The following is a 27,058-nucleotide window of genomic DNA, read 5'->3' on the forward strand; positions in this document are numbered from 1 at the left end:
TAATGCAGCCCTAATTGCACCCATCCAACCAACTCCCCGCAATTCAAACAGCTGGGAAACTGAAAACCGGGAATGACTCCACCTTTTCCGCCGGATGCCCTTACTCTGCAACAGCACAATCCTAACCATAATTTCTCCAGTCTAAACCCATTGATTTCAATGGGCTGAGACTAGCATAACTCTTTTAAAGATCGTACTGTAAAACGGCATTCCATACGCTCCCATTTTCTCGTTGCGGCGGGCTCTCGCGAAGAGCGACAACCTTTTCCTCCAATGAGCGCCAAAAGTGAACTCTTAAACAGTGCAGGAGGGGGAGAACCAATAAGAAGCATGTAAGCTAGTGGAAGGGCGGCGGAAGTGGCCAATCACAGTTCGCCGTTTGAACCAGGCGGTGGGCTGCCGAAGTCGTTTTCTGAGGCCGAGAACGGCCGTCGGGCTTGCTGGGGAGAGAGCGAGAGGGGGGCGGCGGTGAGGAAGGGGCGCAGGCCGGACGGAGGTGCCGAATCGCCCGCCCGTCATGTCGCTGCACGGGAAGCGCAAGGAGATCTACAAGTATGAGGCGCCCTGGACCGTCTACGCCATGAACTGGAGCGTCCGGCCCGACAAGCGCTTCAGGCTGGCGCTCGGCAGCTTCGTCGAGGAATACAATAACAAGGTGGGCCTCGGCGGGCCCGGAGGGTGGGCGGCCGGCCGGCCGGCTGGCCCGCGAGGGAAGGGAAGGGTAGAGTAGGGCAGGGCAGGTGGCCGAGGGGCGGCTGCCGAGGCGGAGAGGAGCGCTCTGCTTCACGGCAGCGGCCTCCACGGGGTAGCGCGGCGGGGCTGGGGGCGCTTTCAGGGCGGACGGCTTCGTGGGGGTCCAGTAGGCCGGGAGAGAGAGCAAGGAGGCCCGGCCGTTCCCTCGACGCACGACTTCCCGGTGCCGACGCGAGAGGCGGAATCTGCGTCGTGCTGCATTCAAAGAGGTGGGAGAAGAGCCTTCGCCCCGAGCGCGCCTGGCAGAGCGGGACGAATCTTGAGCTGCGCCTTTAAGTCTAGTCGGAGGGAGAACGGTCGCCTCATGCCAGGCCCCTCCGCGCTTCCGGCCGGAGTCCCGGGGACTCCGCCACTTTGCTGAAGCGCTGCAGCTTTCCGCCCGTGCTTGAAGGGCCAGAGAAGGGGAAGTGCACCGGCGCTCTTTCATGAGAGTTGCCATTTTCAACGTCTGATCTGTGTCCGTTTATTCATTGTCGTTAAGCAGCCGGGAAGCAAGTCAGTCCGCTGGTTCCAATCCCACTACTGCCACGGGCTCACCAGGTAGCCTTGGATAAGGCAGTCCTCTCACCCCCATCTGTGTTGTGGAGAGAAGAACAACACTGACCTTGTTCACTGCTCATGGTGAAGCACTAATCTGGCTAGAAGAGCAGTATATAAGCACAGTTATTATTTGTCATTCAGTTCATTCAACTGAAATAGCAGAAGGGCATTGTCACTTGATGGAGCTGCTCTGTGGCTCAGGCCCCAGCCCCTGGGTTTGTAGCTGTTTTGGGTGGTCTGTTGTTGCTAAATGAGGGGGACTTCAGGTTGTGGGGATGGTCTGTAAGCAAGAATTGATCTGTCATGCTCCACCCCAGGTGAGAGGGAAGGAGAGAGAGCTCTTTTAGTTAGTGATGTCATGTGTAAGAATTCACAAAAACACTGAAGAATACACTGGCACATGGTCTCATATTTCTTGAATACTGGTGACTTGGCTGCCCCTGAGATTGTAAAATGATGTGAGGACAGAATGTGAATGAGAATGATATCTTCCTGTTACAGGTTCAACTTGTTGGACTAGATGAGGAAAGCTCAGAGTTCATTTGTAGGAATACTTTTGATCACCCATATCCCACTACCAAGCTCATGTGGATTCCAGACACCAAAGGGGTTTATCCAGACCTTTTGGCAACCAGTGGGGACTATCTGCGTGTGTGGAGAGTAAGTAATCTTCTTGGAACATCCCCCCCCCCCAATTTCTGGATCGAGGGTGGGCTGACTGGCTAGTGTGAGTAGCAGTTAAGCATAGTTTAAAGTAAAAGGCAACGTCCCTTTCAGATTAAAACCTAGAGCCAAAAGGTGGGTCCTGGTCAGTTGAATTTGTGGGTGTCTTAGCCAAAAGAGTAGAAACCCTTATCTTAACATAATGCAGAGTCGTCGTAAGTTTGCATTATCTCCAATCTGCATAGCAACATGCAGTTCTCTTGATACAGTGATATCTTAAGTAGCAAAGAGCACTCTGAAGCCACACACGGCCCTTTTCTCTGATAACCTTCTGTAAGATGTATAAGATCTAGATTTTCCAGAGAACTTTTTATAAAGATTGAATGTTAGATGATTCAGTTGCTGGTCAAACAAATTTATTCTTCAGTTTTGGACTCTTGAACATATTAGCAGTTGGTGAGGCTTTTGAACTTGTTTTAAAAATTGGACTGAGTTTTCATTTCTTTGTGTATAATGGATTTTGTTTTTGCTTTGCTTTTAAAATTTTGTTAGCATACTGAGCCTTTGGGAAGAGCAGGATAAAAGTATTTTAAATGCAGCTTTAGAGAGCAAAAACTGCTTTTTCTCTAAGAGACAGACTACTTGACTGTGTCCATGATTTTAAATGGATATCCTTATATTTCATGTTGCAGGTGGGTGAAACAGAGACCAGGCTAGAGTGTTTACTGAACAATAACAAGAATTCTGACTTCTGTGCTCCACTGACATCCTTTGATTGGAATGAAGTGGATCCTTACCTGTTGGGTAAGACTAAACCTTTGTCTGTGGGGTGTGTGTCTGGGGGTGGGGGATGTTCAGAATGGAAAAATCTTACCTCTCTGAATGTTATGTTTTAAAAAATACTTTTACAATGTGGTGCTGTCTGTCACAGAACAATCCTTTTGCGGTGAAGCTTGATGGTGTAGTAAGAAAACTCCATTTTGGTATAAGGGTTGGTACTTGCCCAACCGTGAAAAGTACTTCAAGCCAAAAGTTGTTCTCAAATTTAATGCCTACAGACACCCAGGAAAGTTTAGCTTCTATTCTTCTGAGCCATCAAAATGCAGTCTTCCTTGTAGCGTTTGCAAGCTAAAATATTTTAATTGTTCAGTTCTTAGGCTTTGTAGATGAATATTGTGTATTGGCCCTTTTCTTCATTTTTTAAGGTTAAGGTAGTCCCCTGCGCAGGCACTGAGTCATTACTGACCCATGGGGGACGTCGCATCACGACGTTTTCTTGGCAGACTTTTTACAGGGTGGTTTGCCATTGCCTTCTCCATTCCTTCATTTGATGGCCATCATTCTCTTTCCACATCTCCCATTTATATAAAAATAGAATAAATTAAGTTGAGCATATTGCTGCAGTATCTTCTAACCGCTGTAATGTTTGCATTGAGATGGTGCTTGACAAATATTGTTGATTACTAGCCCTTTTGATGGTAGTCAAAAGTATTCTTTGAATGAGTTTATGTAGATGATAGCTTTAATTATCCAATTTTTTGTGGCGGGGGGGACAGGGACTGTTCCTTGTTCCTAATTTCTGCAAATCCTGAATAAGTGCCCTTACTCTTTGTTATAACCATAAGTAAATTTGATTTGACTTGTATAAGTTTCAACTTCTTTTTTAATGTGTTAGTTGGTCCATCTATGGGCTTCCAGGATAATCACCTTGTTAAATATTATTTACATTTCACTTTAATAAACATCTATTTGCATAATATTGAGCTAGAGTTGGTTTGTTTCATAATGTTTTTATAATTTGTGAAGCTTTAGTATTAACAAATTAATAGTTTTAAATATTACTTTTTAGACCTACTAATGTGATTGATACTAAAGTTAGTTTATTCTTAAGTTTAAAAATTGGTTTCTCTGATTTAAAATATTTTAATGGGTCAGACTTACAAGTACGCTGTGATCTGTTTATTGCTCTTGAATCCAATGGCTTATCTTAAATACAGAGTCAGGTGGCTCTGAGGATACTTAAATCCAGAAATTGGAGCCATAAACAGACAAGACAGATCTTCCTACAAACCTGAACAATGCCCCAGGTTTGCAGAAAAATCTGAAATCAAACCAAATTTGCTGTTTTTTTTAAAAAAAAGAAATCCCAATATGATAAAAGGGGCACCTACCGGTAGCTTATACCAGATGTTCCTAGGCAACCTTAATAAGTATTCCAGACTTGATTTCTGTCAGTAAAGGGGGAAGGTGGGTAGGACCCTTTCCAGGGCTGTTTTGGCCTTTGCGAGAGGAGTCATTGGGACCAGGTCAAGAAGCAACCACCAGGTGACTTGATATTATATGACTTGCAAGACTCACACAGACCTGGCTGCTTGCTACTATTGAACAACAGCCCCCGCCCTCCCAACACACACCCCAAAAGCTGCTGTAGTGAAGTGGTTAGAGTTTCAGAGTAGGATGAGGGAGACCCAGGTTCAAATTACCACTCTACTGTGGAAACTCACTGGGTGACTTTAATCCAGTCACACACACTCAGCCTCACCTCCCTCTCAGGGTTGTTATGAGGATAATATGGAGGCAAGGAGAATGATGTAAGTGGCTTTGGGTCCCCATTGTGGAGAAAAGCAGTAAATAATTGAAGTAAATTAAGAGATATTTATGAAGATGGGGACAGATAACAGGTAAGTTGCTTAGTGGGTTTGAAGGTGAGAAGGACACAGGGAAAGTGAACATATGGAGACTTCCAGGAGGAGGGAAAGCGGAAGTCTTTGCAGGTTCCCCACCATGCAACTAGGCCCTTTTCAGCTGACACCACACAATTGGGCCATAGGAGAAAGGTTCCCAAGGGAGAAGGGGGAAAGGTGACGACAGGGGGACAGACAATGGTAGATGGGAAGGAGAGAAGGAAGCAGGAAAAGGGGGAGAGGATATGGGCAGCAAGGAAGGAAAAGAAGACATGGTGGGGGAGTGGGAAATGAGATGTCCCTTGCAAGTCCTTGAGGGTCCCCACATGTATATACATAATGGTCTGTGGGTATTTTCCATTTGCTGCAGGCACCTCGAGCATTGACACAACCTGCACAATCTGGGGTTTGGAGACCGGCCAGGTCTTAGGAAGAGTGAATTTGGTGTCAGGCCATGTCAAGACCCAGCTGATTGCTCATGACAAAGAGGTGATGGTGCATTTTTTTCTTGAGCTTGTGCATTTAATAGAGCTTGATCTGATCTATAAAATGTAATAATGCTGATATGTCTGAAAGTGGGCTATCAGAATTTTGTCACAATTTCAGAGCTGGGTTAGCTCCCCCCCCCCCAAGCATCTCAATGGTTTTGATATGTTAGCATGACAAAGATTGCAAAGGGTTTTGTGGAAGAGGACTAATGATTGTGATGCTGTCCTGGAGGAGCTCTCCTTAAAGGCAGGAGAACTACATCTAATGCTTGTGCCTGTGTGACCACAGTTGTCCATATGGATACTTTGGAAATTTACATGATAAGATTTACAGCAGAAGACAGTGATTTTGAAGGAAATAACATTTGGTCTTTGTCATAATCTTGGCATCTGAACAGGTGTATGATATTGCATTCAGCCGTGCAGGAGGTGGGAGAGACATGTTTGCTTCTGTTGGTGCTGATGGCTCAGTACGGATGTTTGACTTGCGGCACCTGGAGCACAGCACTATTATCTATGAGGATCCTCAGCATCACCCATTGCTCCGTCTTTGCTGGAATAAACAGGACCCCAATTACCTTGCTACAATGGCAATGGATGGCATGGAGGTGAGGCGGTGTTATTTGAGTTATTGTACTTGGGAGGATTGACTACTTCTCGATAGTCAGATTTTATGGCTGCGTGCAGAAGGCTTCTGAGATTTCTTCCAGCAGTCTGGTCTAAGTGCAATAGCGAGGAGTAAAACAGTCTGGCACATTTACTTATGTCAGGTAGGCTCATAGCAGCCAGAACTAGGACAATGATCTCAACTGTGAGTGTGCTGTGCCTGGAACAAATGATGACCTCCATTGTGGCATGTTGGATGAATGGGTTTGTTCTTTTTTTTAAAAAAAAAAATTTTTTTTTACTGGATTAGAAATTATGTAAATATTCCATACAATCATTTCCCTTTAAATAATTTCTGTTCTAACCCCCTCCCTTCCCCCCCTTTTGTTGACTTCCAACAGTTTTCCAACCCCTTGTCTATCTTTCTTCTTACTCATTTCAAACTTACTTTATACTATTAAACCTACTTTCATTCTCTTCTAAGCTTATATATTATGTTATAACACAGTACTACCTTTATTCCCTTCCCCTTTTACCTTATAAGACTAACTATTACATTTCTAGCATATATTCTTTAATAATATAACATTTTATCCATTTACTATTCTCCTACTTAATCATGTCAATATGGGTCAACCAATTTGACCCATACTCCACATACTTCTAAATGCTTCTATACCGCTGTATACATTCAATATATGTCAATCAATTTAACTTATAATCTATATGTTACTATATACTTCTTTCCCTTTTTAAAAATATAATTATTATACAGTTATTAGCAGAAATATATTTAGTTAACTTATATCCTTATAATTCTTATAATAACACCTCTATTATTTACTACTATATGTGGTAATCAAATAAAATAATTGCTTAGAACTCCTTGTTTAAATTCCCTCCCCCCGGTCAAGTCACTTCTCTCTTCTTTTATTGTATTTCAGTAATTTTCAAACTGCCACAGTTGTCCTCCAACCTCCCATTTTTTCCCCAGATAATGTTTCAGCTTCTCCCAATCCGTGTTAAACTGTCCTGGATCGAGATCTCTCAGTTTCCTTGTCATTTTGTCCATTTCCGCCATGTACAGCAATTTATAAATCCAATCCTCAATAGTTGGCACTTCTTGTACTTTCCATTTTTGTGCATATAAAAGTCTAGCCGCTGTTGTCATATAAAATAACAATGTCCTATATTGTGCTGGAATATCTTCCATTCCCAAGTTCAGTAGCAGCAGTTCTGGGTTTTTATTAACTTGAAATTGTAAAATCTCACTTATTACTTCTATTATTTCCCCCCAGTACTGCTTAGCTACCTCACAAGTCCACCACATGTGATACAAAGATCCTTCATGCTTTTTACACTTCCAGCATTTATTAGACATGTTCGGATTCCCTAACGCAATTTTCTTTGGTGTCAAATACCAACGATAAATCATTTTGTAGACGTTCTCTTTAATGTTGGTGCATGTCGTAATCTTCAACGTATTTTTCCACAAGTATTCGCACGCCTCCATTGTTATTTCTTTGTTAAAATTTATTGCCCACTTCACCATTTGAACTTTGACTGTCTCGTCTTCTGTAAACCATTTTAACAACACTTTATAAGTCTTAGAGATTTCCTTTTTATCCTCTTGCAAAATTACCTCCTCTAATTCCGAATTCTCCATTCTTATCCCTCCCTTCACACAGTCTGAATTGTAAAGATCTCTAATCTGTCTATATTGAAACCAGTCATAACTTGGAGGATGAATGGGTTTGTTCTTGATCATCCCATAAGTACGTAAGAGCCCTGCTGGCTCTGACCAGTGCTTCCTCTGTTCCTCCTTTCTGTGATGGCCAATGAACAGGATTTAAGAGGCCAAAGCACTCCTATGATGTTGCCTCCTAGCTCTGGGTTTCATAGGTTTACTGATTTTGGATATGTAGTTTTCCTTTTTTTATGTCTGCTGCACATTGAGCCAACATTCTCATAGAGCATTCTACTACAACACCAAGATCCCTTTCAGTTTTGGTCTCAGCCAGTTCAGACCCTATCAATATAATTTTTTTTTAAAGTTATGACTTTATTTTGTTTCAGATTACATCACACTTACTTATATTTGCCACTTTGTTGCCCACTCACCCAGTTTAGAGGGATCCTTCTGAGTTCTTCACAATCTACCTTGGTTTTCACCATCCTGAATAATTTGCTATCAGCTGCTAACTTCATCAGTACACTGCTCACCTCCAATTCCAAATTACTTTTATAAACAAATTAAATAGCACCAGTCCCAATATTAATCCTTGTGGGACCCCATTTCTCACTTCCTTTCATTGTGAGAAGTCCATTTTTTCCTCTCTATACTTCCTGTTGTTCAACCATTTTTTAATCATGAGAGGACGAGGGCCCATAGTTTTATTCCATGACTGCTAAGCTTACTCAAGAGTCTTTGGTGAGGTGCCATATAGCAAGGGCAGCTCAATTGTATGCCCTGAGGCAGCATTGTCACTCATGCACCGACGTAAATGGGGTGCTGTTCCACAGCTCCCTATGGACTTTTGCAGGAGAGTCCCGCCAGCACCCGAGCGCAACAAGGCGAGGTGCGGCCGCTGCCAGGAGCGCCTGCCCGCTGTTCCCCTGACAACCCCGCTCACGCCAGCCAGTGGCTACACCCCTCCCCTGATATCCAAGTGAGGGGCAAGCAGTGGCGCAGCCAATGGGGAGGCTGCAATCCCTGCTGCCGCCAATAGCCCCCCCCTTCAGAGAGCAGGCATCCCTGCCACCGAGGGTGTCAGAAGTGACAGTGAAGGTCCAGATCAAACATCCACCCTCTCACCTGTCCAGCCCCCATTTCCGATGAGAGCCAGGCTGGTGGCTGCAGCTTGGTGCGCCTGCAAATGCACGCCGCTGCCACCACCACCAAAGAAACAGGTTCCCCCTTCCTGAAATGTAGGGCCAGATAGTAGGGAACTGATCTCTGTTGCCTGGAGATCAGTTGTAATTCTGGGAGATCTCCAGCTACCGCCTGGAGACTGGCAACCTAAGTAGTCCTCAGGTTCTGGAGAAGTAGGTGGGGGGGCAGGGTCTTCCATGAGTGACAGGAACGCCCATTGGGAACCACATGGAGGCCAGGAGGCCATTTGGAAGTGAGGGGAATGAAAAGTGCTCACAAACTTGCCGTGGTGCCGCTTGAACACATCACTGCATCTCTACAATGCGAGAACATGGGTTGAACCTCGACAGCCACACCCCAGTACTGGGGAGATACCCTTCCCCAGCATGGACTGACAGGTCCTACCCATGCCAGATTGCCCAAGTCCATCCCTACTTCCGCAAACACATCCCCCACCCCCTGGCAGCAACTTCCCACGTGCAGTGACCATCTTCCTGGCTTATCAGATGCCAGAAGCTCAGACTATCAGAGAATTAAAGTCCCTGCCCTGCCTCCCGCAGACATTCATGGGCCACAGTTCAATTCCCACCCCACTGCCTGAAGTTACATTGAGGGGAGGAAGGGGTAAGGGAGGCTGGACAGGGTGCCACTTGATATATTTGCGGGGATGTATAAGAGGACATGTGTGACAGGGAGTTGAGAGAGGGGCTAATGGCAATATCAGTCAGGCATGCAAACAAAGAAGTTGTTTTTCAGCTCGTTTTATTAAACTGGAAAAAGTGCCATTGTTTCTAGGCTGGAAAGGGACCCAAGGCATTTTGCGTAGCCCTCGTTCTGCGCTCCCAGGGGCGCGGCTGAGATGCGGACTGCCTTGTGATATTGCTTCCTGGGATAGATCTGAACGACACTCGCAGAGGCTTGGGGGGAGGGGAAGCAGATATGCTCAGTTGTCTCCCGGATGGGTCACAACATGCCTGCAAGAGAAAGACACATGTGGGCTTTGCCTCGGTCCATGGCCAAGGCAAAGCCCACACTCCAACATCTGGGAAGATGCACATAGTAGAGAGCGCCAGCGGCAGCAACCAGCTGATGCAAGACCCTCTGGCAAGGATGCGCTCTGCTTTGCGGTGATTTTACCTTTAAGCGGGGAAGTTAACAGGTAGTTACAAACACCTGGTCAAGAGTGGTTTTCTGGGCAACTGCCTCTGGGGCAGGCAGGGGCTGCCGCCACCATCCATTCCCCTGCCAAGCCTCACCTGAAAAGGCTAGCAGTCAGGCGAGTTCAGGTGATGGGGCAGCCAGCACAAATCAGTGAGCCTCACCGCCCCATCTCCTTCTTACCTGTAAGTGCTCCCTCGCTCCTTACTGAGATGGAACTTCAGATTCAGATAACCTGCAAGGAAACCTGAGTGGTTATTGTTAGCCAGACATTCTGGACTTTGCCCTTCTTCCCTTGATTGCAAAGTTCTCCCAGTTTTTTTGCTAAGTCCCCCCAGTGCATTCAGTGCTGCCACCATGAGTACCCTTTCTCCTGCCTCGTGTTCAAAGTACCCACGGAAGAAGGCTGACGGGCAGAGCTTTCGGCCGTGTGCTCACTTGCCTGAGGTCATGAGCAGCGCAGCTGGATGTTTTGTAGGGTGCGTGAGCAAATGATTGGGTGCGGGGAGGGGGGCTCGCCCGCCCCAGAAGCGGACGTGGATTGGCCCCCATCGTAGTTCCCATCCTATGCTCCTTCGGGCTGTGGGGGCAGGGATCCTCAGCGAGAGAGGGGCTCTTGTTTTCTCGTTTAATGGGCGCCTATGGGCTGCGCCTCCTTTTTTCCTGGCATAACTCTTTGCGGACTAACTTGTGCCCCCCACTCCGCCCCCTCCCGTGCCAGTGTGTGGACTTGCGCCAGGCTTGCACCTCCACCCAACTGCCAACGTGCCTGCTGCCGGAGACCCGTCTGCCGTACTGCACCTCGGGCGGGCACTGGCGGAAAGGAGTTTATGTCTGTGTAAGTGCCATTTATGCCCGTTCAAGGCTTAGTTCTCTCGCTATGCGGTTTCCACCCTGCTGCTTAGGATTGCACTGTTAAGTTACTCAGAAGGGCCTACTCATTTTTTTTTGTTATAGTTGATATCCAACGTGATATCAACCAATGTACTTCACAAAATGGGGGTGCAGTGTGAATTGGTGTTCGAAAGAAACTGCAAGGAAATGCATTTGTAAAAGCTGTGTACATAATTTCATAAGGCAATCTAAACCTTAGCTGACTGTCCCTATTTTTTTCCTGGTTTTCTCATTTCCAAGGTGGTGATTCTAGATGTCAGAGTCCCTTGTACTCCTGTTGCCAGACTGAACAACCACAGAGCATGTGTGAATGGCATTGCTTGGGCACCCCACTCTTCTTGCCATATCTGCACAGCAGGTGATGATAATTTCTTTTCCTCCTTTCACTTGGCCATATCATGGCATGAGGGTGTTGAGTATTTGCTTAGTGTTTTGGAATTTTCTTTTATTGCCAAGTAAGCCTAGTATTACAGCTCCCATCCAGTTAAGTTATGCACGTAAAAGAGGTGCGGTCTTTCTTACATTAGCTATAGTCTGGCTTTCTCACTGAGACTTGCAGTGTTCGCTTTACTGCCGACAGATAGATCTGTTGTTTTGAGAACAGATGTGACCAATTTTCTAAACATTCTGAGATTTTTAAAACTCCCTTTTAACAATAACCTCCTGTAAATCCCCCACTGCCCCTTCCAAATTGCGCTTATGACCAATATATCTCCACAGAACTCCCGCCTTGTACTGTTCCCTTCACTGTGTAAACTTTCTTAGTTGCTCACCAACCCTTCAATATGGATCTAATTCTGTTTTCAGGATACATTGCTGAACAGTATATTCTGTATTTGTGTTTTGAAGACTATAATTTTAGGCAAATTATTTTTAGAGGATACAAAAGCCTTTTACATTTAGTGAGTAACTTAAAGTAAAAAATTAAGTATAAATATCAGAAACTGAAAGTTACAAAACAAGCTGGTAAATTGGAGGTCTGGAAAAATCTTTTTAAAGTTCTTGTCTGAGAGCATTAAACACCTTGTAGACCATACAAGTAATTCAGGCTCGTAGTCTGAAAGAAAAACAGCCTGTGATTAGAGATAGGAAGGTGTGGAGGAAATAAGTTGTTGTTTTCTGAAGACTTTTAGTTTTTCAAATGGAACAAAACTCTTACAAAATGAAATTCCTCTTAAAGATTTTTCACACTCAAAATGTATAGTATGAAAAAGTTTGAGAACTATTTCAGATTTTCCACTAGGAAAATGGTGACATTTGGGGAGCACTTAGCACTTGGGAGGAAAAAAACCTCCTATGAAATATTTTCTTTTTGAGTAAGAAAGACCTGTCTTAAAAAGTATTCCACTCATTCCAAATGTATAGGATGAAAAGGTTTGGCGAACTTTTTTAGTTTATTCACTGGAAAAAAATGGGAAATAATTGGGAAGCATTGTAAAAAAAACTATGAAGTATTTCTGCTTTAAAAACCAGTGAAATGAGACCGCTTTTACTCAAAATGTGTAGTATGAAAAAAGTTATGGAAGACAATTAAATAATTCTGTATACTGAAGGCACAGCATTTTCAATACATTTTGTTCTTTTTACTGCTACAGAACCTATTTTCTACTTTCAACTTTTAATCTTTTTCCTACCTCTCAGATAGCAAAAATTAATATCCATGTGCTATGGTAGCATAGGATGCAGCTGTTTGTAACTCTTTTTCAGGCGCTAAGTATACATACAATTTTTATTATAAAAAATGAAGGCATACATTTAAATTTCATAAATATACCAAATGGTACTATTTGATATGTTAACTAAGTTATAAATGCAGCATTTTATGTTATTAAATCAGTAAGAGCAGTTTAGGTTTGATAGGAATGTAGTATTCCATATATTTATATTCTTTTTTGGGGGAGGGGGGACAGTTTTCCTGTGTTGCTTAAAATTTCCAAAAATCTTACATCTTTTATCTGTGACTCTTCTAGCCCTGAACTTAGTCAATTAAGAGGTATCATAAGCATTGAAGTAAACTGCTTAGCAAGTTGCTATTTCTTGGAACTTTTTCTATAAGGAGGTTCAATATATAGCCAAATACTATTACATTATTATCACATCTGTCCTGCAAGGAACATACAATTTCCTGTTTTATTCTCATAACTATCCTGTGATGTAGGTTGGGTTGAGTGTGTCTGTGACCAGCCCAGTCTCCCCCACACTCCTTGGACTAGGGAATGTCATGATAGTGTTGAGATTTGAACCCCGATCTCTAAGAAGTTAGTCTGATAGTTTACACAACTCTTTAAGATTGCATCATTTAGTAATTTGATCCTGCTATCCAGTTCAGGAATTCAGATATGCAGATGGCACATCTGAAACTTAGTATCTGGCATAAGTTGATGAGGATAAACAATAAAGGGTAGATGTTTACTTTCAGTCTTCAAATACTCCCCCAACCTCTATTTCTCTCTTTAGTTCTGTCTGCCAGCAAAGTGGGATTTTAGCTCTAATTCTTTGTTTCACCTTATGCAGCGGATGACCATCAAGCTCTTATCTGGGATATCCAGCAAATGCCTCGTGCCATTGAGGACCCAATATTGGCCTATACAGCAGAAGGAGAAATCAACAATGTACAGTGGGCATCAACCCAACCGGACTGGATAGCAATTTGTTACAACAACTGTCTTGAAATCTTGAGAGTGTAAAAACTGTTGGGCCATAAAAGAAAATGAAGCAGGACTCTCCCCTCCCCTCTAAAGTTGAGCAAAACTCCATCCAGATGGTGCTAGTGGCTCTCATCAGTTTGTTCTAGGAAGACTGACAACTGGAGCTGATGGGTATATGTTACTGGCGCTCTTCCCCTATGTGACATGAAAAAGCAAGGCTGTGCTGAGCCTTTTGGCCCTTTGGGTTTTTTAAACATTTCTTTCTATTAAAGTTATTGCTATTGAGGATGGCTAATAACTGTTCAGAGTTCTAGTGGTGGGTTACCTAGATAACTTTCTATAAGAATTTAACTTTTTTTTACTTCATCTACCCACCCATCATTTTTGATGAGTGTTGTAAAGGTAGCCTCTTCACTTATAGGTTATGAATAAAGTTGTACAACTATATGCAAAGATATGTGGATGTTGCAAGAACTATTGTAGAAAGTTTCTCTCCTTCAGAAACTCAACAGACTTTGCAGAATTGAGCCGTCCCCCTCTTCTCCCCTTCCCTCATTGTAATTTTTGTTCTCACCTCACTAGTAGTCCTAGACTGCTGTGATGTGTGTCTGTCTTCCTAAAGTAAAGTTTGAACTTGGTTGTCAAATAACCAATTATTTTCTGCTGTCTTCTCCCTCTACTTAAAATCCTCAGTTAAAAGTAATGTATAATAGTGTGGACGTGTCAAGCCTTTAAATAGAGAAGTACAATGTTGGTGTGCATGTGTGTTACTCTCATTCCTTCTTCCTAGTAAAAAATAAAATACAGCCCTTACTAAACATGTAACCATCCATAGCAAGGCACCAAACCTTTTGAGATGTATTTTCTTCAACTTTCCAGGAGCTATTTTCATCTAAGGACTGTTTCTTAGTTGTGAGATATATTCAACATAATTCAAAATTCTTTTTCTAAAATAGTATAGAAAATGTGCTTAGCTGAAGTGTTGGCACTGTTAATACAGAATAGCATTGTGCTTTCTTAGAACCTTTGTAATACAACCAGACAATAAACTTCACTGTAAAATACACAAGCTTTTCTTCTACAGGTGTATCAGAATGCTGCCTCTAGAGACATCAAGGCTGCCATAGTACCCACTGCTAATTTCTCGCCATTCATCTCTAGCCTACAAACATAAATCATTTCTTTTCATCCTTTTCTCAGAAGCTTTCACCCAGCTGGCTTCCTTAAACTTAAATGGTTGCACATCTGGCCTCTTCTGAGGCTAAGGAGACATTGCAAGACCACTGGCGTGCACAGTGACAAATGTTACTGTTTTATAGTGCTTGAGTACAGTGGTGGGGAAATACAGAAATGTATCAACTATTTTTGTTCAAACAGTACTGGCTTACCTTGCTTCAGGATAAAGTGTGTGTATGGGGAGGTTGAGCTCTGTCTACACACACACACACACCACTATCCCCAACTAGTCAAGACATAGTAGTATTTTTAGGTTGATACTGAGCTCCAAAAAGGACTAGATTTGATCCAGATGCTACTGAGCAGTCTGTTCAATTAGGTTGGGTAGTGTACGTTAGAGGCAAAGATTTGCAGATCTGTAGTGTGTGCAAAGAAATATTACAGGTGATATACATCATATGAATTCATCTGAGCTTAAGCTTTTCTATAAACCAACAGAAATGTATATAATGTTTGTTCTCTATTCTCCTGTTATGGTGACTTCCTAAAGGTGTGAACTTAGTTGCATGATTGTATAAGAAGCTTGGACTACTACTCCTTTCAAATAAGCAATAGTGATCTTAATGTTTCTTTCTGAAGTCTAGGGAATTGTATATATTTCCTTAGCCCAATATTGTTTGATAAAATTATTGCTGCACTAGCTTTAATGTTACTTTTATGTGGCAAAAAGTGGTTAACTTGTTGCAGTATTCCTTTTTATTTGTATGGAAATATTATAATTGATTTTGTCTTGGTTTTGAACAGCTGATTCTTAGAACTGTATTGAAATTCTGTATTTAAAAAATGTTTTTAGAAGGCTTGAAGTCAAATGCTAGAATTTAAATATTGATCTTCTGCTGTAAACCATGGCTTGTTAAACTTCTGTTTGTGAGGCTATATTCTGCCTTAATTTTAATTAAATGGAACATTTTTAAATTCTTCCTATGGCATAATGATAAATACATGAAGGAAGGGGGTAATACTAAATTTCTAAAAAAATCAAATGACCTGGTGAAACTTCACTTATTCAAGAAAGATATTCCTAATTAAATTAGGAAGCTCACTATTTTTGATTTGAAAATGTCTTACCTCTTTGAGGTTCTAAGCAGCTTGCAACTGTAACACAAAGTACAATATTAAAACCACACAAAAACAAATGAAGACAACTGTTAAAATAGCAGTAAATGGAACTTACTGGGGTGGGGGGAAATCAAACCCAACCACACATGCTGTTGACTACATACTTGATCTACAACTACTGGAGAACGTCAAAAACAATTATTTCTTCAAGGAATGTCTTAAGATTGCTGGAACAAAAGCCCTGGAAAATGTAGACTACCTACAACAGTTTTTGTCCATAATGAGTCTGAAAGCCCAATTTGAAGAGGCAAGGGAAAAAAATCTGTACCTCTTGAAACAGAAGCAGCTTTACCACATGTTCCTTTATGGTACCTGGAAAAGGAAAGCTGGAAACTTGGCTGTAGGTGCTAGGATTTTCCTTTCACAATGTTTTTCCATCAATGATCTTTCCACTGATCATTCTGATAGAATAATTCAGGCAATTCAGTTGGTGAAAAGGTAGCTTAGAAAAACAGTCTGCTGCCACTATTTTGTATCAAATAGGCCCTATGGTATGTTCTGTCATAAGTTTTCTGCCAACCATCTAGCTGTCATCCAAGTTCCAACCTACTTAAGATTAGCTGATTCCCTACTAAACCAGGACAGCAGAGACCTAAGAGATGAGGCAACAGGATGCTGAGGAATGACCCTGCTCTATCAGTCCACAATCCCAGGCTGGCTTTTGTTAGGGCTTCTAGAATCAATGCTGAGACTCCCAATACCCTCTGAAGGAATTTGGGAACCAGTTGGAGCCATATGTCTCAGCAGGTGGACAACTGAATAGAGCACACTGAACATTTTATTTGGTCCTAATAAACTAATAAAAGAATAACTTTACTGTGTTCTGTAATAGAAGAAATGAGCAGAAGTAGTTTGCCATCACTTTCCTCTGCACATCAGTCCTGGACTTCCTTGCTGGTCTCCCATCGATGTACTAACTCTGGCTGACCCTCTTAGCTTCCAAGCACAGACAAAATCGGGCTAATCTGAGCTATTTAGGCTGTAATTCCTAAGCATGCTTACTTGGAAATTAAACAGAATCAGTAATTGAAGTAGGAGCAATGTGTGTAAGATTCAAGGTGTGGAAGAAAAAGGTTGAGGAAGTTACAGCTAAGTTGGGCAGTAGTTTATTTGCTGCCACATAAAGGAGTGATCTTAGCTGTCTCTAGAAATGACACCAATCAGAAGCTCTGTTGGGTAATGGCCCCAGCTGGCTCTGTCCACTTTTTAAGCTGACTTGGTAGGTGCCATGAAATGTTTCTGGGTACCAGTGTGCCAACAGGCACTGCATCGGAGAAAGTCCTTTTCTAGGACTGTATGCTGCTCTGGCTCAGTTTAGCCCACCCATTGTAAGCCCAGTACATGTAAACCATTTCACAAACTGAAAATAAAATAGGCTTACTTTACAGAGCTAATTTAAAGTCTGTAATCTATGTGAAGTTAAAGCAAAATGTAAATGCTATTACAGAGCACAAATGAAATTAATTTTTGCTTTCCCTTTCCATTGCGAAGAGAGCCCAAGTAATTTTTTGAATTTCCTTTACAAAAAGAGGAGGCTAATTCTTAAGGCCAAATGCCTGACACTAAAAACATGAAAATGGAATCGGCCTTAATTTCTGTACCATCTAAGAAGTAAACATGTTCTTTACCACCTCTGTAATGTGATGACATATAATTTAGTACATACAACTGGATGCCTTCGCCCCATGGAAGAGAAGAAACCAGGTAAGTTCTTTCCAATATTTCGGTCTCTTCCTTTGCACAACAGGAGCTGCTCAGTACATGGGAGTGAGCAGGCATCAGGCAGCATGCTGACCCCTGCTTAACTTATCTGTTTTAATCTGAGTTAGGAAAAATAGCAAACATTGCAAACAACAGACTTGATATACATTACAAATGGAGACTAGCTTGACAGGCAGGAGATGAAGACAGGGACACAAGACTCAAGCCAGACAAGCATTGGGCTGTTTTTCATGGGCTTTGTAACAGATGGGCTCCATTTAAAATTAACAGAATTTAAATACAGGCCACATCTGATGTTCTGATAATGTGTGGGTTATTATTACTGCTATTATCTTACCTCTTTCTGTAATCTATGTCTCCTGCTTACATGGCATCGAAGTTAAGGAACGCTTAACAACGTCCATCCTTGTTAGTACATGAGTGACATCTTAACTTTTTAAAAATCACACTTCTTTGGTCCTAGAGTGGCATACAATTAGACCTTCTTAACAAATTGAATTGCTTTTGTTCTCTCATTCTGTATTCATGCCAGCATTTCATGATGTAACTATAAACCTGCTCTCTATTCTCAAACCTTTTAATAAAACATGTAGCAAGAAACATTAAAAAAACCTGTATTACAAAAATATTTTTTTTAAAAAAAGAGCAAACAGTGAGGCTTGAGACATAACACAAGTTCATGCTTCAGCTTATCACATACCAGTCAAAAAGGCAAATATAAAAGACAGAGTCATCAAATGCTTCCCCAGGGTTTAAGGCTGAATATTTGGGCAGAGCTGAGCTGATGTAAATGAGGATGCAAAGTTTAGAATCCCATTTCCTGGCTCAGTTTTGCACTTGATGTGGAGGTTTCCAGATGTTGCTGCACTATCACACACACTTGATCCTTTCTCTAGGTTTATTACCACCTACAGTGACAGCACAAGAAACAGGGATTTTCAGCTTTCCTGAGCACACAACTTACTCCAGAAGGTGCATGCAATGTTTTAAGCAAGAGAAATACATTTTTAACCAAATTAATAGAATGCTATTTACAGCCCATGGTATTTACAGGGTTTCCTAGGCTCTGATCAGACAGACCTGTTAAACTTCAGCAAGGTTGCTATATCATGTGCCTTCTGGTCACACTCTGAGACAGATGTCCCCTATCCTACTGTAAAATTTCCTTCTGGAAGCAGGGCTCCTGGATCCAAGACAATCTGAATTGTCTTTCATCTCGTCCAAAACTGAACAGGATTGCAAGCATTTTTTAAAATGGCTGCAGGCAAGGTGCTATTCGCCTAGATTCTCCCAGGAAGTACTACAATTCAAAGACAACAGAAAGAGTAATTTGTCCACTCCCCAAATCCACTTGCAAGTTGCTCCAGCAGATTTGTGGAAAGCCTGCATGGATGGGTTGCCAAAATGGGTGCCGACAGTGAAGGGAGCTGTATGTGCCATGGCATACATGATAATGAGGGGTTGGCAGGAAGCTTTCCTGGCTAGGGATTAGCACCAGAGGAAGGTTCCCTCATACAGGGCATATACATGACCAGTGCTAACAGCCCCATTATTTGCCTTTTCTTGCATGATTTGTACAAATTCTTCACTTTCTCCACTGCCACTTCTGGGGCTTCTTGTATCCACCCACAGAGCAGCTGTCCAGGGCACCATAAAACCCAATGGCATCCAAAGTCATACAACCCAATGGCATCCACCATGCTGAGCCTTTACTGCTCGCAGCAGCCTTGACCAGCTCCACCGTTTCCCATCAGCTCAGTTCACCCCTATGCCAAGGCCCTCACAACGGGGAAAATGGAGCTCGCAGGTCATGCTGTCTCAGTCCCATTCTGCGCCTCTTTCTGCAACCAGAGCTGCTTGTGCTGCTTGCGCCCAAAGCCCTCATCGTAGTTGCCTTTGCTCTTGAAGAGCTGTTGGAAGTGTGGCTTGCAGTAGAATTCCCCATGAAGAGCTGCATAACTGCCCAGGCTGGAAGAGAGGAAGAGGCACATGTTAGGGTCAGCTTGAAAAGGACTGATGCAATAGAGTCTTCCTTCGGGATGGAGGTGAACTAGTGGCAAAGTACACAAGCCCTGGATCAGAAGGAATTCTATGTTGCCACGGGCTTAGTTTCAAATCATCTGCTTGCAATGTGGGATGATGACAGCCCTCCCTCAGAGTCCTTGTGAGGATTGGGTTTCATTTTGCATGCAATAGTGGCAGACTCGGCATCTGGGCTGAGGTCTTCTCCTCTGCTTGCAGGTACTTAGGTAGGGTGCGGCTAAAGGCACAAGGTAAAAAGGTCTGGGATCTGAATTAAATAGCTTTCTGAACCAGAAACCAGCTGAGATGTGTTTTTCTGTCTTTTATTTATTTCAATTACATTTTGGAAGTTTCTTTGGGTCCTCTTGGGGACACAGAAATGGCCCAAAGTGTTTTGAACCCTCAAAAGCCCAATAAAAAGCAAAGTATTACTTTCATGGGAGAATAATACCAGCTACTTGACCCCTTCTGCAGTCCATCCTTGCTTTAAAGGTAAACTTATATCAATCCCTTATTTTACACTGAACTGCCTCACAAAATGAGAACTCTCATTCTTTCAGCATTACTTGTTATAATTATGGAACCCTTATGAGCACTATAATATTTTGCGTATTTTTCTCATCTTGTGAACCTTTTCCTTCACTCAGTAAACTTTTCAGAAATGCTTATTATCCTCTGAACACATTTCTGGCACAGAAACAGCTATTTGAGAAACAGAGAAGGAGGTTCTCCGATCCCTAAAAACTAACTTTTACTCTAATGAAGAAAATGCCAGATGTACACCAAACGTGGTAGCCCAATCTCAAGGAAGGGTAAGAACTTTTCCAGTTCCCTTCTAAATCTCAGAACACACAAACACCTATGCACATTTCCCTTGCAGTTTGCTACTACAAACTAACACAGCTAACTCCTCTGCAGCTTACCAGAGTTCTGTATAGTTGGCCACACTAAGGCTTACTTTTGTTTTGCAGTGTTCATATTCTATTCCTTTCCATGGTTTCTTCCTCAAGCCTTCTCCTTCTCCATTTATCCTGCTTTCACATCCTTTCTCCTGTTTGTTTTTCCAATAAAATGTGTCCCCCACCCCCCGCAGGAACAGGGATCTATCATGCCTGGTTTTAACTGGTATCCAAGAATTTTTGGGGTGCAGACAAGGGGCCAGGGGATGTCCGCTTTCTGAGAGGATCCCATTTGACAGATGATCATGGAGAAACTAGTAGGTTCTTTGTTTTTTTAATACTTCTGCTGCAGAAGCTGTCAGAGACGAAGTTTATGTGAACGGGAGGAGCCACATCTTCCTTACAGTTGACCTTATAAACGCAACTTTATGTGACCAAAAAGACAAAACTGAAATTAGTAAATCCCTTTCCCATGGTTATATTTATGAGTCACCACAAGGGGGTGTATTTGTAAAAAGAAAAAAATTTTTTTAAAGAATTTATGGGCATTTTTTGCATCCGGGTGAGGATTTCCTGTAAGCAAACGACACTGTCTAAACCCCTCCTAGCCCTGACCTGGATAGCCCAGGAGACCCTGATCTGGTCAGAGCTCAGAAGCTAAGCAGGGTTGGCCTTGGTTAGTAATTGGATGGGAGACCAATGAAGACCAGAGTTGCAGAGGCAGGCAATGGCAAACCACCTCTGTTAATCTCTTGCCATGAAAACCCCACTAGGGGTCACCATAAGTCAACTCTGACTTGAGGGCTCTTTCCACCACCAAACCCCTCCTAAGATGATGGCTTTTAGTGCCCAAGCAGCAGAAGACAAAAGGTGTATTGCAATGTATAAACTTACAGAGACAACTGGTCCCTTAAGTGGCAGCAGAGAGGAAGAAGAGCAGCATGTGCTCTCTCCGCACTTTCAATGCATGTGGATGGATTGAGCGAAGCTTCTAATCCCCATTAGTAAGTAGAAAATCAGAGTCTGCTGTGATGGAAGCATTATTATAATGTATTTGTAACTACATGAGCCAAAAGGAGGAGTTATAAAGGACAGAACCAGTTAAAAATGACAGTTAGAAAACAGTGAATTGACTGAGGAAGAGAAGAGATGGCTAGGAGATAAGGCAATTAGACAGGGAATTGCTTCTGACCCAGGAGAAATGTGTCTCCAGCAGGGGCGGCCTAGGAAAGCTGATTCTTCGTAAAGGAATATTTATGGCAAGCCTGCCTGCATGAAATCCTTGGCAAATACTGCTAAATACCGAATCCATTTACCTCCAATTTAAGTTATGAATGCCATGTTGTTCTATAAAATAAACTCTTTATGAGTAGTTGCATGTACCGTACGTAGACAAGAGTTGGGCAGAATAAAGCCTATTCTCCCCCCATTAAAGTTATGCTGGTTACCCTAGGTAATGGTGGAAAGCAGCAAGGTGACTGGAGTGGTGCCAGAGTGATCTATAGTTATTTAGAAAATGTATATGCCACCTCTTCAGAGACCTATTCAAGGCGGCTTACAACTAAAACTACCTCCCTGAGACTTCAACATTGCTAAAAACTGAATAAAGCTAAAACACAAAGATGCAATGGTATCTGCTCTCAAACAGACAGGGTTTTAAATAGACAACTCAAAGCCTCTGCAGGGGTGGAGACTTAATAGGACTGTCCAACCCTAAAGGATGGATCTGAATAGTTTTCTGACTAATAGGAGAGATTTTCCTGCTTACATGGCTGGTGATCACATAGAAGATCTAGTGGGTTTCTGGAATCAGGAGACTCAACGTACAACAGACATTATTTTCCTTGAGCATTCTCTCCTTTTTACTGAAGCTTACTTCACCCCCTATTTCACAGCAGAACTTGGGGATCTGAAGCGCAAGGGAAGATGATTAGAGGAATGGTAGAGTTTAATTTAGGCTGAGTCAAACCAAACACAGGTCAGAGCACATTCTATGGTGGTGATGGCCAGGGCTTTTTTTCTGGGAAAAGAGGTGGTGGAACTCAGTGGGTTGCCCTCGGAGGAAATGGTCACACGGCTGGTGGCCCCGCCCCCTGATCTCCAGACAGAGGGGAGTGGCACAGAGGGCAATCTAATCTCCCCTCTGTCTGGAGATCAGGGGGCAGGGCCACCAGCCATGTGACCATTTTCAAGAGGTTCCAGAACTCCGTTCACCCCTTTCCCGCTGAAAAAAAGCCTTGGTGATGGCAGTGATGAAATGATAACTTTTCTGCCATCCAGATTTGAGTCCAGTAGCACCTTAGAGACCAACAGGATTTTCAGGAGTATAAGCTTGGGGAGACTCAAAGCTCCCTTCTCAAAGCTCCCATCTAGTGACACTGTCTAAGTGAGCAAGAGGCCCTTTACATTCTCCCTCCCCACCCCCACCTCTGGAGCAATTAGCAGAATGCACTGCAGCTCATTATGACCAATTTGTTGGGCATTTTGTGGATAAAATCTGACCTTGACTCTGCTTTAATAATAGTTACAGTGAATTCAGTTCCTGAGGCTTCTACTTGTCAGGTTCACATGGATACTTTTCAGGGAACTTCGCCTGGGGACAGGGACAAGATAATTGCAGAGGTGAGGCCCACCACCTGCCCAGTAGACTGGCATCCTTCACAGACAATGAAATTAGAGATATGGGGCCAACCAATTAGAAGATGCCAATTATCAATCATTAATCGCAGGAAAGTACAATACCTGGCAATGTAAAAACAAAAACAAAAAAAATCCCACTGCTCCTGAAGCCACCGTAATTAGATAGCACCCATCTCAGTAATTACAGGCCAGTATCTGATCTCCCTTGGGTCGTGGGAGGTCTTAGAATGGAACTGCAAGTATTCCTAGTATCTACATCCTTTTCAGTCTGGATTCAAACCTAGCAATGGCACAGAAATTTACCTTGGTCACTCTTAGATACTACACGGGTTGACCAACTGGTGGGGTGTGCCTTTGTTGGTTCTCCTGGACCTCTGAGTTGTTTCAGTACCATCACTTAAGTTATCCTTCTGATTCAACTGGCTAATCTGGGACTCAAAGTTGCTAATTTCATTCCTTCCTGGAAAGCAGATACCAGGAAGCGATGCTCGGGGACTTCAGCTCAATCCATGGCCATTCATGTACAGGGGACCACAAGGTTCAATCTCATTCCAGTGCTTTTCAACATCTAATTGAAACTGCTGGGGGAAACCATCTGGCGATCGGGAGCTCAGTATTATCACTATGCAGATGATATACAGCTCTCTGCACCCCTCAAGCAAAATCCAAGGAGGCAGCAGAAGTGTTAAATGGTGTAAATAGCAAAGGATTGGATGAGGATTAATCTGAAATAATCTGAAAATTAATTCAGAAAAGACAGAAGTGCTCAGGCTGATCCAGGAACAGAGAGTCTCCTGAAGCTGGATGGAGTTACATTTCCCCTGACACAGAGGTTGGCAGTATAATAAAACTCTATATGGGGCTGTCCTTCAAGTCCAATTCTTGATATCTGCTGCAGAGACCATATTAAGCCCGTGCTACACCAGGCTCAATACAAGGTGCTGTTTTTGACTTTCAAAGCTCTTCACAGCTTCAGTCCTAAAGGACACACTCTCCAATAGCAACATTATATAGAGTGCAGATTTCATCAAAAAACAAACTAGGTTTCTTGCCTAGGCCCTCTGGCTAATGCTCCGACTGGGTAATCAAACAGGAAAGAAAACCACTGGAAACAATTACTAAAGAGTGCTATTTATAATTATTAAAGTGCCAATGCTCTACATAAGAATAAATGCAATGAACCTTTCATACAGTGCAATGAACCTTTCATACAGTAAGAGACGGATTCTTTTTCTTACATGTTTATGTTTATAAATACAGTAACAGTGCAATGAACCTTTCATACAGTATTCTTTTCCCTATTTTTCAATAACAGGGCTCAGTTGCCAATTATAGAAGGTTGCATCCAGGTAAGTATAATAAATTCAAGTCCAGTTCATTAATGTCTTAGTTTTCCTTTTTAGGTATAATGGACAGTCTATCCATTCAGAGGTGCAGATGTGATACCCCAAAAGCACTTCCAACGGCCAACTAGCTTGCCAGCTTGAAATTCAGAGCTCGTTTCGCAAGAATCTTCCTCCTGGGCCGACTATTATATAATCAATGCTGTCCAGTTTCCACACAACATCCTGGAACCTCTTGCAACACTCTTTTTTACAAGCTGTCACCATTTCCAGCCTCATTGTGACTGTATTTATAAAAGTGTAAGAAAAAGAATCATCTCTTACTGTATGAAAAATACATTGCACTGCTACTGTATCTATCAATGTACTGAATATATTTTGTATTGGCTTTTACAATTACTATTTATTCTTATGTAGAGTACTGGCACTTTAATCATTATAAATAGCACACTTTAGTCATTGTTTCCAGTGGTTTTTTTCCCGTTTGATTGCCTTGTTGTACCAGAACAGCCTTTCTGTTTAACCCTCTCACTGGGCCTGGTTCCTAGTATGGTTGCTGAGGTGAGTGAGGCCACATACGAATCTAAACAGGGGAGGAAGCATGTGAAGCAAATGCCCAACTCACTAGTATCCCTCGCCATCCCCTTCCCTCAGAGCACAAAGCTTTGCTTTTCCCGACTCACCTTAGCTTGGTGTGGCAGTGCTTGCAGCAAAAGCAGGTGGCATGGAAAACAAATTTATCAGCCACCAGACGTTCCATGGGGTAGACAGTTTTCTGGCAGGCACTGCATGTCTCCTTCACCTGGGCCTTCAAGCTGAACGACTGAGTGACAAATAAAAGGAAATAGGGGTAAAAGCATTGCAACAGGGACACTTTATTTGAACGCTTTAGGATTCTGACTCTCCTATTGGTTAAAACCAGGGCTTTTTTTCAGCAGGAATGTGGTGGAATGATGTTCCAGCACCTCTTGAAAATGATCACATGGCCAGTGGCCCTGCCCCCTGATCTCCAGACAGAGGGGAGTTTTGAATGCCCTCCGTGCCATGGCGCAGAGCGAAGGGCAATCTAACTCCCCTCTGTCTGGAGATCAGGGGGCGGGGCCACCGGCCATGTGACCATTTTCACCAAAAACAATTTAAACTTTAAAAAACTCCCCCCTTGTTCCAGCTGACCCAAAGTGATGTCATTGTGCACTCCTGAGTTCCACCACCTCTTTTCCCAGGAAAAAAGCCCTGGTTAAAACCAAGTGACACAATATATACAATGGCAAGAATAACATATAAGCAACAAGGCATTTATAAGCAGTGCAAAGTCCATAACGTCATCATACCAAGATGCTTCCTGTCCCAGAATAGTTTGTATGAAAAAAGTGAAGAAAAAATAACAGAACTCTGAGTAACTATACTTGAAGCCTTGTTTTGCTGTTGTTTTTATCAAAGATCCAGTAACAAAAAATCACCAAAACAGGATGCAGGAATATGACCTATTATTATTATATAGCATTTAATCCATAAAGTTAATTTGAAGATCAAAGTCAGCAAAATAAGTGAATTAAGAAGAATTGTAAAGCAGTTTCTTGATGGTTATGAAATGCTAATATTGTAAAATCTTCGTTAACCTGCATCCTGTGGGCACCATTGCACCCACCAAAACCTTTTCTGGTGGCCACCAAATGTTTTTTAGAAAGTGGGTGGGGCTAGGTGGGGCTTTTGCCAAGCACGGCTTCTGATTGGCCACTGGAGATTTGGTTGGCTGTGCAGATTTTTTAAAACATTGCTTTGGCAAAAGCTTTTTCCACAGTACAAAGATCTTGATTTTGTGACTGAAGGTAAGCTTTTTGTGTCTGGTTCCACCTCCTAAGCAGCTATTTTGTGGGAGCCATTTTGTGGCTGTGCCCACCGCACTGTGTTAGAATTCCAAAGGTGCCCACAGGCTCAAAAAGGTTGGGGACCCTTGGACTATTCAGCTGCGTGTGTTTGCAATGTACAAACTGTTTGTTTCACAAAACTTTAAGCGTTGCTCTCTTGCTTCATTTTGTAATCCTAGTCCAAATTTTCCACAAAATGTTTGATTCTGCTTTGTCTCCTACTTTTGCATTTCAGGTACCTATGTTTATTAGTGCATCTTGTTTAGGTGTACGATCAATTTCTTCCTGGACGCTTGCATAAAAACTTTCAATTTCTTCCTCTTCAATATTTGTAGTTGTGGCATAAACATGAATGATGGTTATCTTGATAGGCCTTCCATGAAGTCTGATTGATATTACTTGGTCAGACTTTGCATTATAGCTCTGGATTGCTTGTGCTACATCTTGTCTCACTATCAGAGCAATACTGTTTCTTCTGAGTTTGCAACTTCCAGAGTAAAACATTTTGCAGTTTTCTGACTGAAAATATGCTAATCCAGAACACATTAGTTTACTCATACCTAAAGATACAATGTTTAAACTTCCATTTCTTGTTTTATAGTTTCAAGCTTATGTGGATCCTTACTTCTCACATTCCTTGTTCCTACTATAGATGTCACAGAGCTTAGGACTTTCCTTTTAATCTATTTGCAAAATATCTATAAACCAGTTTGATGTAGTGGTCGCTAATCTGGAAAACTGGGTTTGATTCCTCACTCCTCCACTTGAAGCCAGCTGGGTAATCTTGGGTCAGTCACAGCTTCTAGGTGCTGTCTCAGCTCCACCCAACTCACAGGGTGTTTGTTGTTGTCGGGATAATAATGGCATATTTTGTAAACCGCTCTGGGTGGGTGTTAAGTCATC

General features: G+C 42.5%; 2 protein-coding genes and 1 long non-coding RNA gene across 5 annotated transcripts in view; 1 reads left to right on the forward strand and 2 right to left on the reverse strand.

Annotated features, from left to right (window-relative positions):
* The first annotated feature begins 392 nt into the window (after nucleotides 1-392).
* On the forward strand, nucleotides 393-15,462 carry DCAF7 (DDB1 and CUL4 associated factor 7). The gene is made up of 7 exons (XM_054992456.1): nucleotides 393-655; nucleotides 1,795-1,953; nucleotides 2,649-2,760; nucleotides 5,011-5,129; nucleotides 5,527-5,736; nucleotides 10,899-11,016; nucleotides 13,173-15,462. The coding sequence occupies exons 1-7, from the start codon at nucleotides 518-520 to the stop codon at nucleotides 13,343-13,345; spliced, it is 1,029 nt and encodes a 342-aa protein (XP_054848431.1). The 5' UTR covers nucleotides 393-517; the 3' UTR covers nucleotides 13,346-15,462.
* LOC129338329 (uncharacterized) lies at nucleotides 9,352-13,250 on the reverse strand. The gene is made up of 3 exons (XR_008597939.1): nucleotides 13,164-13,250; nucleotides 9,948-9,999; nucleotides 9,352-9,580 (listed from the first exon to the last, which is right to left on the reverse strand). It is a non-coding gene; the product is annotated as an uncharacterized LOC129338329 (long non-coding RNA).
* A 2,000-nt stretch (nucleotides 15,463-17,462) lies between the features above and the next one.
* The window catches only part of LIMD2 (LIM domain containing 2), a 35,530-nt gene continuing 25,934 nt past the window's right edge, over nucleotides 17,463-27,058 (reverse strand). For 2 of the 3 annotated variants that reach the window (XM_054992457.1, XM_054992458.1), the window contains exons 4-5: nucleotides 24,971-25,110; nucleotides 17,945-19,351 (exon numbers count right to left, since the gene is read on the reverse strand). In XM_054992457.1, coding sequence (XP_054848432.1) covers nucleotides 19,192-19,351; nucleotides 24,971-25,110 — 300 coding nt within the window. In that variant the 3' untranslated portion in view covers nucleotides 17,945-19,191. Of the gene's footprint in view, nucleotides 17,482-17,944; nucleotides 19,352-24,970; nucleotides 25,111-27,058 lie in introns of those variants that run through there. The other variant, XR_008597938.1, reaches the window with a different exon arrangement.

This window comes from Eublepharis macularius, chromosome 12, assembly GCF_028583425.1.
Source record: "Eublepharis macularius isolate TG4126 chromosome 12, MPM_Emac_v1.0, whole genome shotgun sequence".
NCBI classification, from domain to species: domain Eukaryota; kingdom Metazoa; phylum Chordata; class Lepidosauria; order Squamata; family Eublepharidae; genus Eublepharis; species Eublepharis macularius.

Bases quoted from the DNA above. Each gene is read 5' to 3' on its own strand.
- DCAF7 (XM_054992456.1), top strand. From the start codon at position 518: ATGTCGCTGCACGGGAAGCGCAAGGAGATCTACAAGTATGAGGCGCCC. The intron at 1,954-2,648 runs GTAAGTAATCTT...TTCATGTTGCAG, and splicing joins ACTATCTGCGTGTGTGGAGA to GTGGGTGAAACAGAGACCAG. The intron at 5,130-5,526 runs GTGATGGTGCAT...GCATCTGAACAG, and splicing joins TGATTGCTCATGACAAAGAG to GTGTATGATATTGCATTCAG.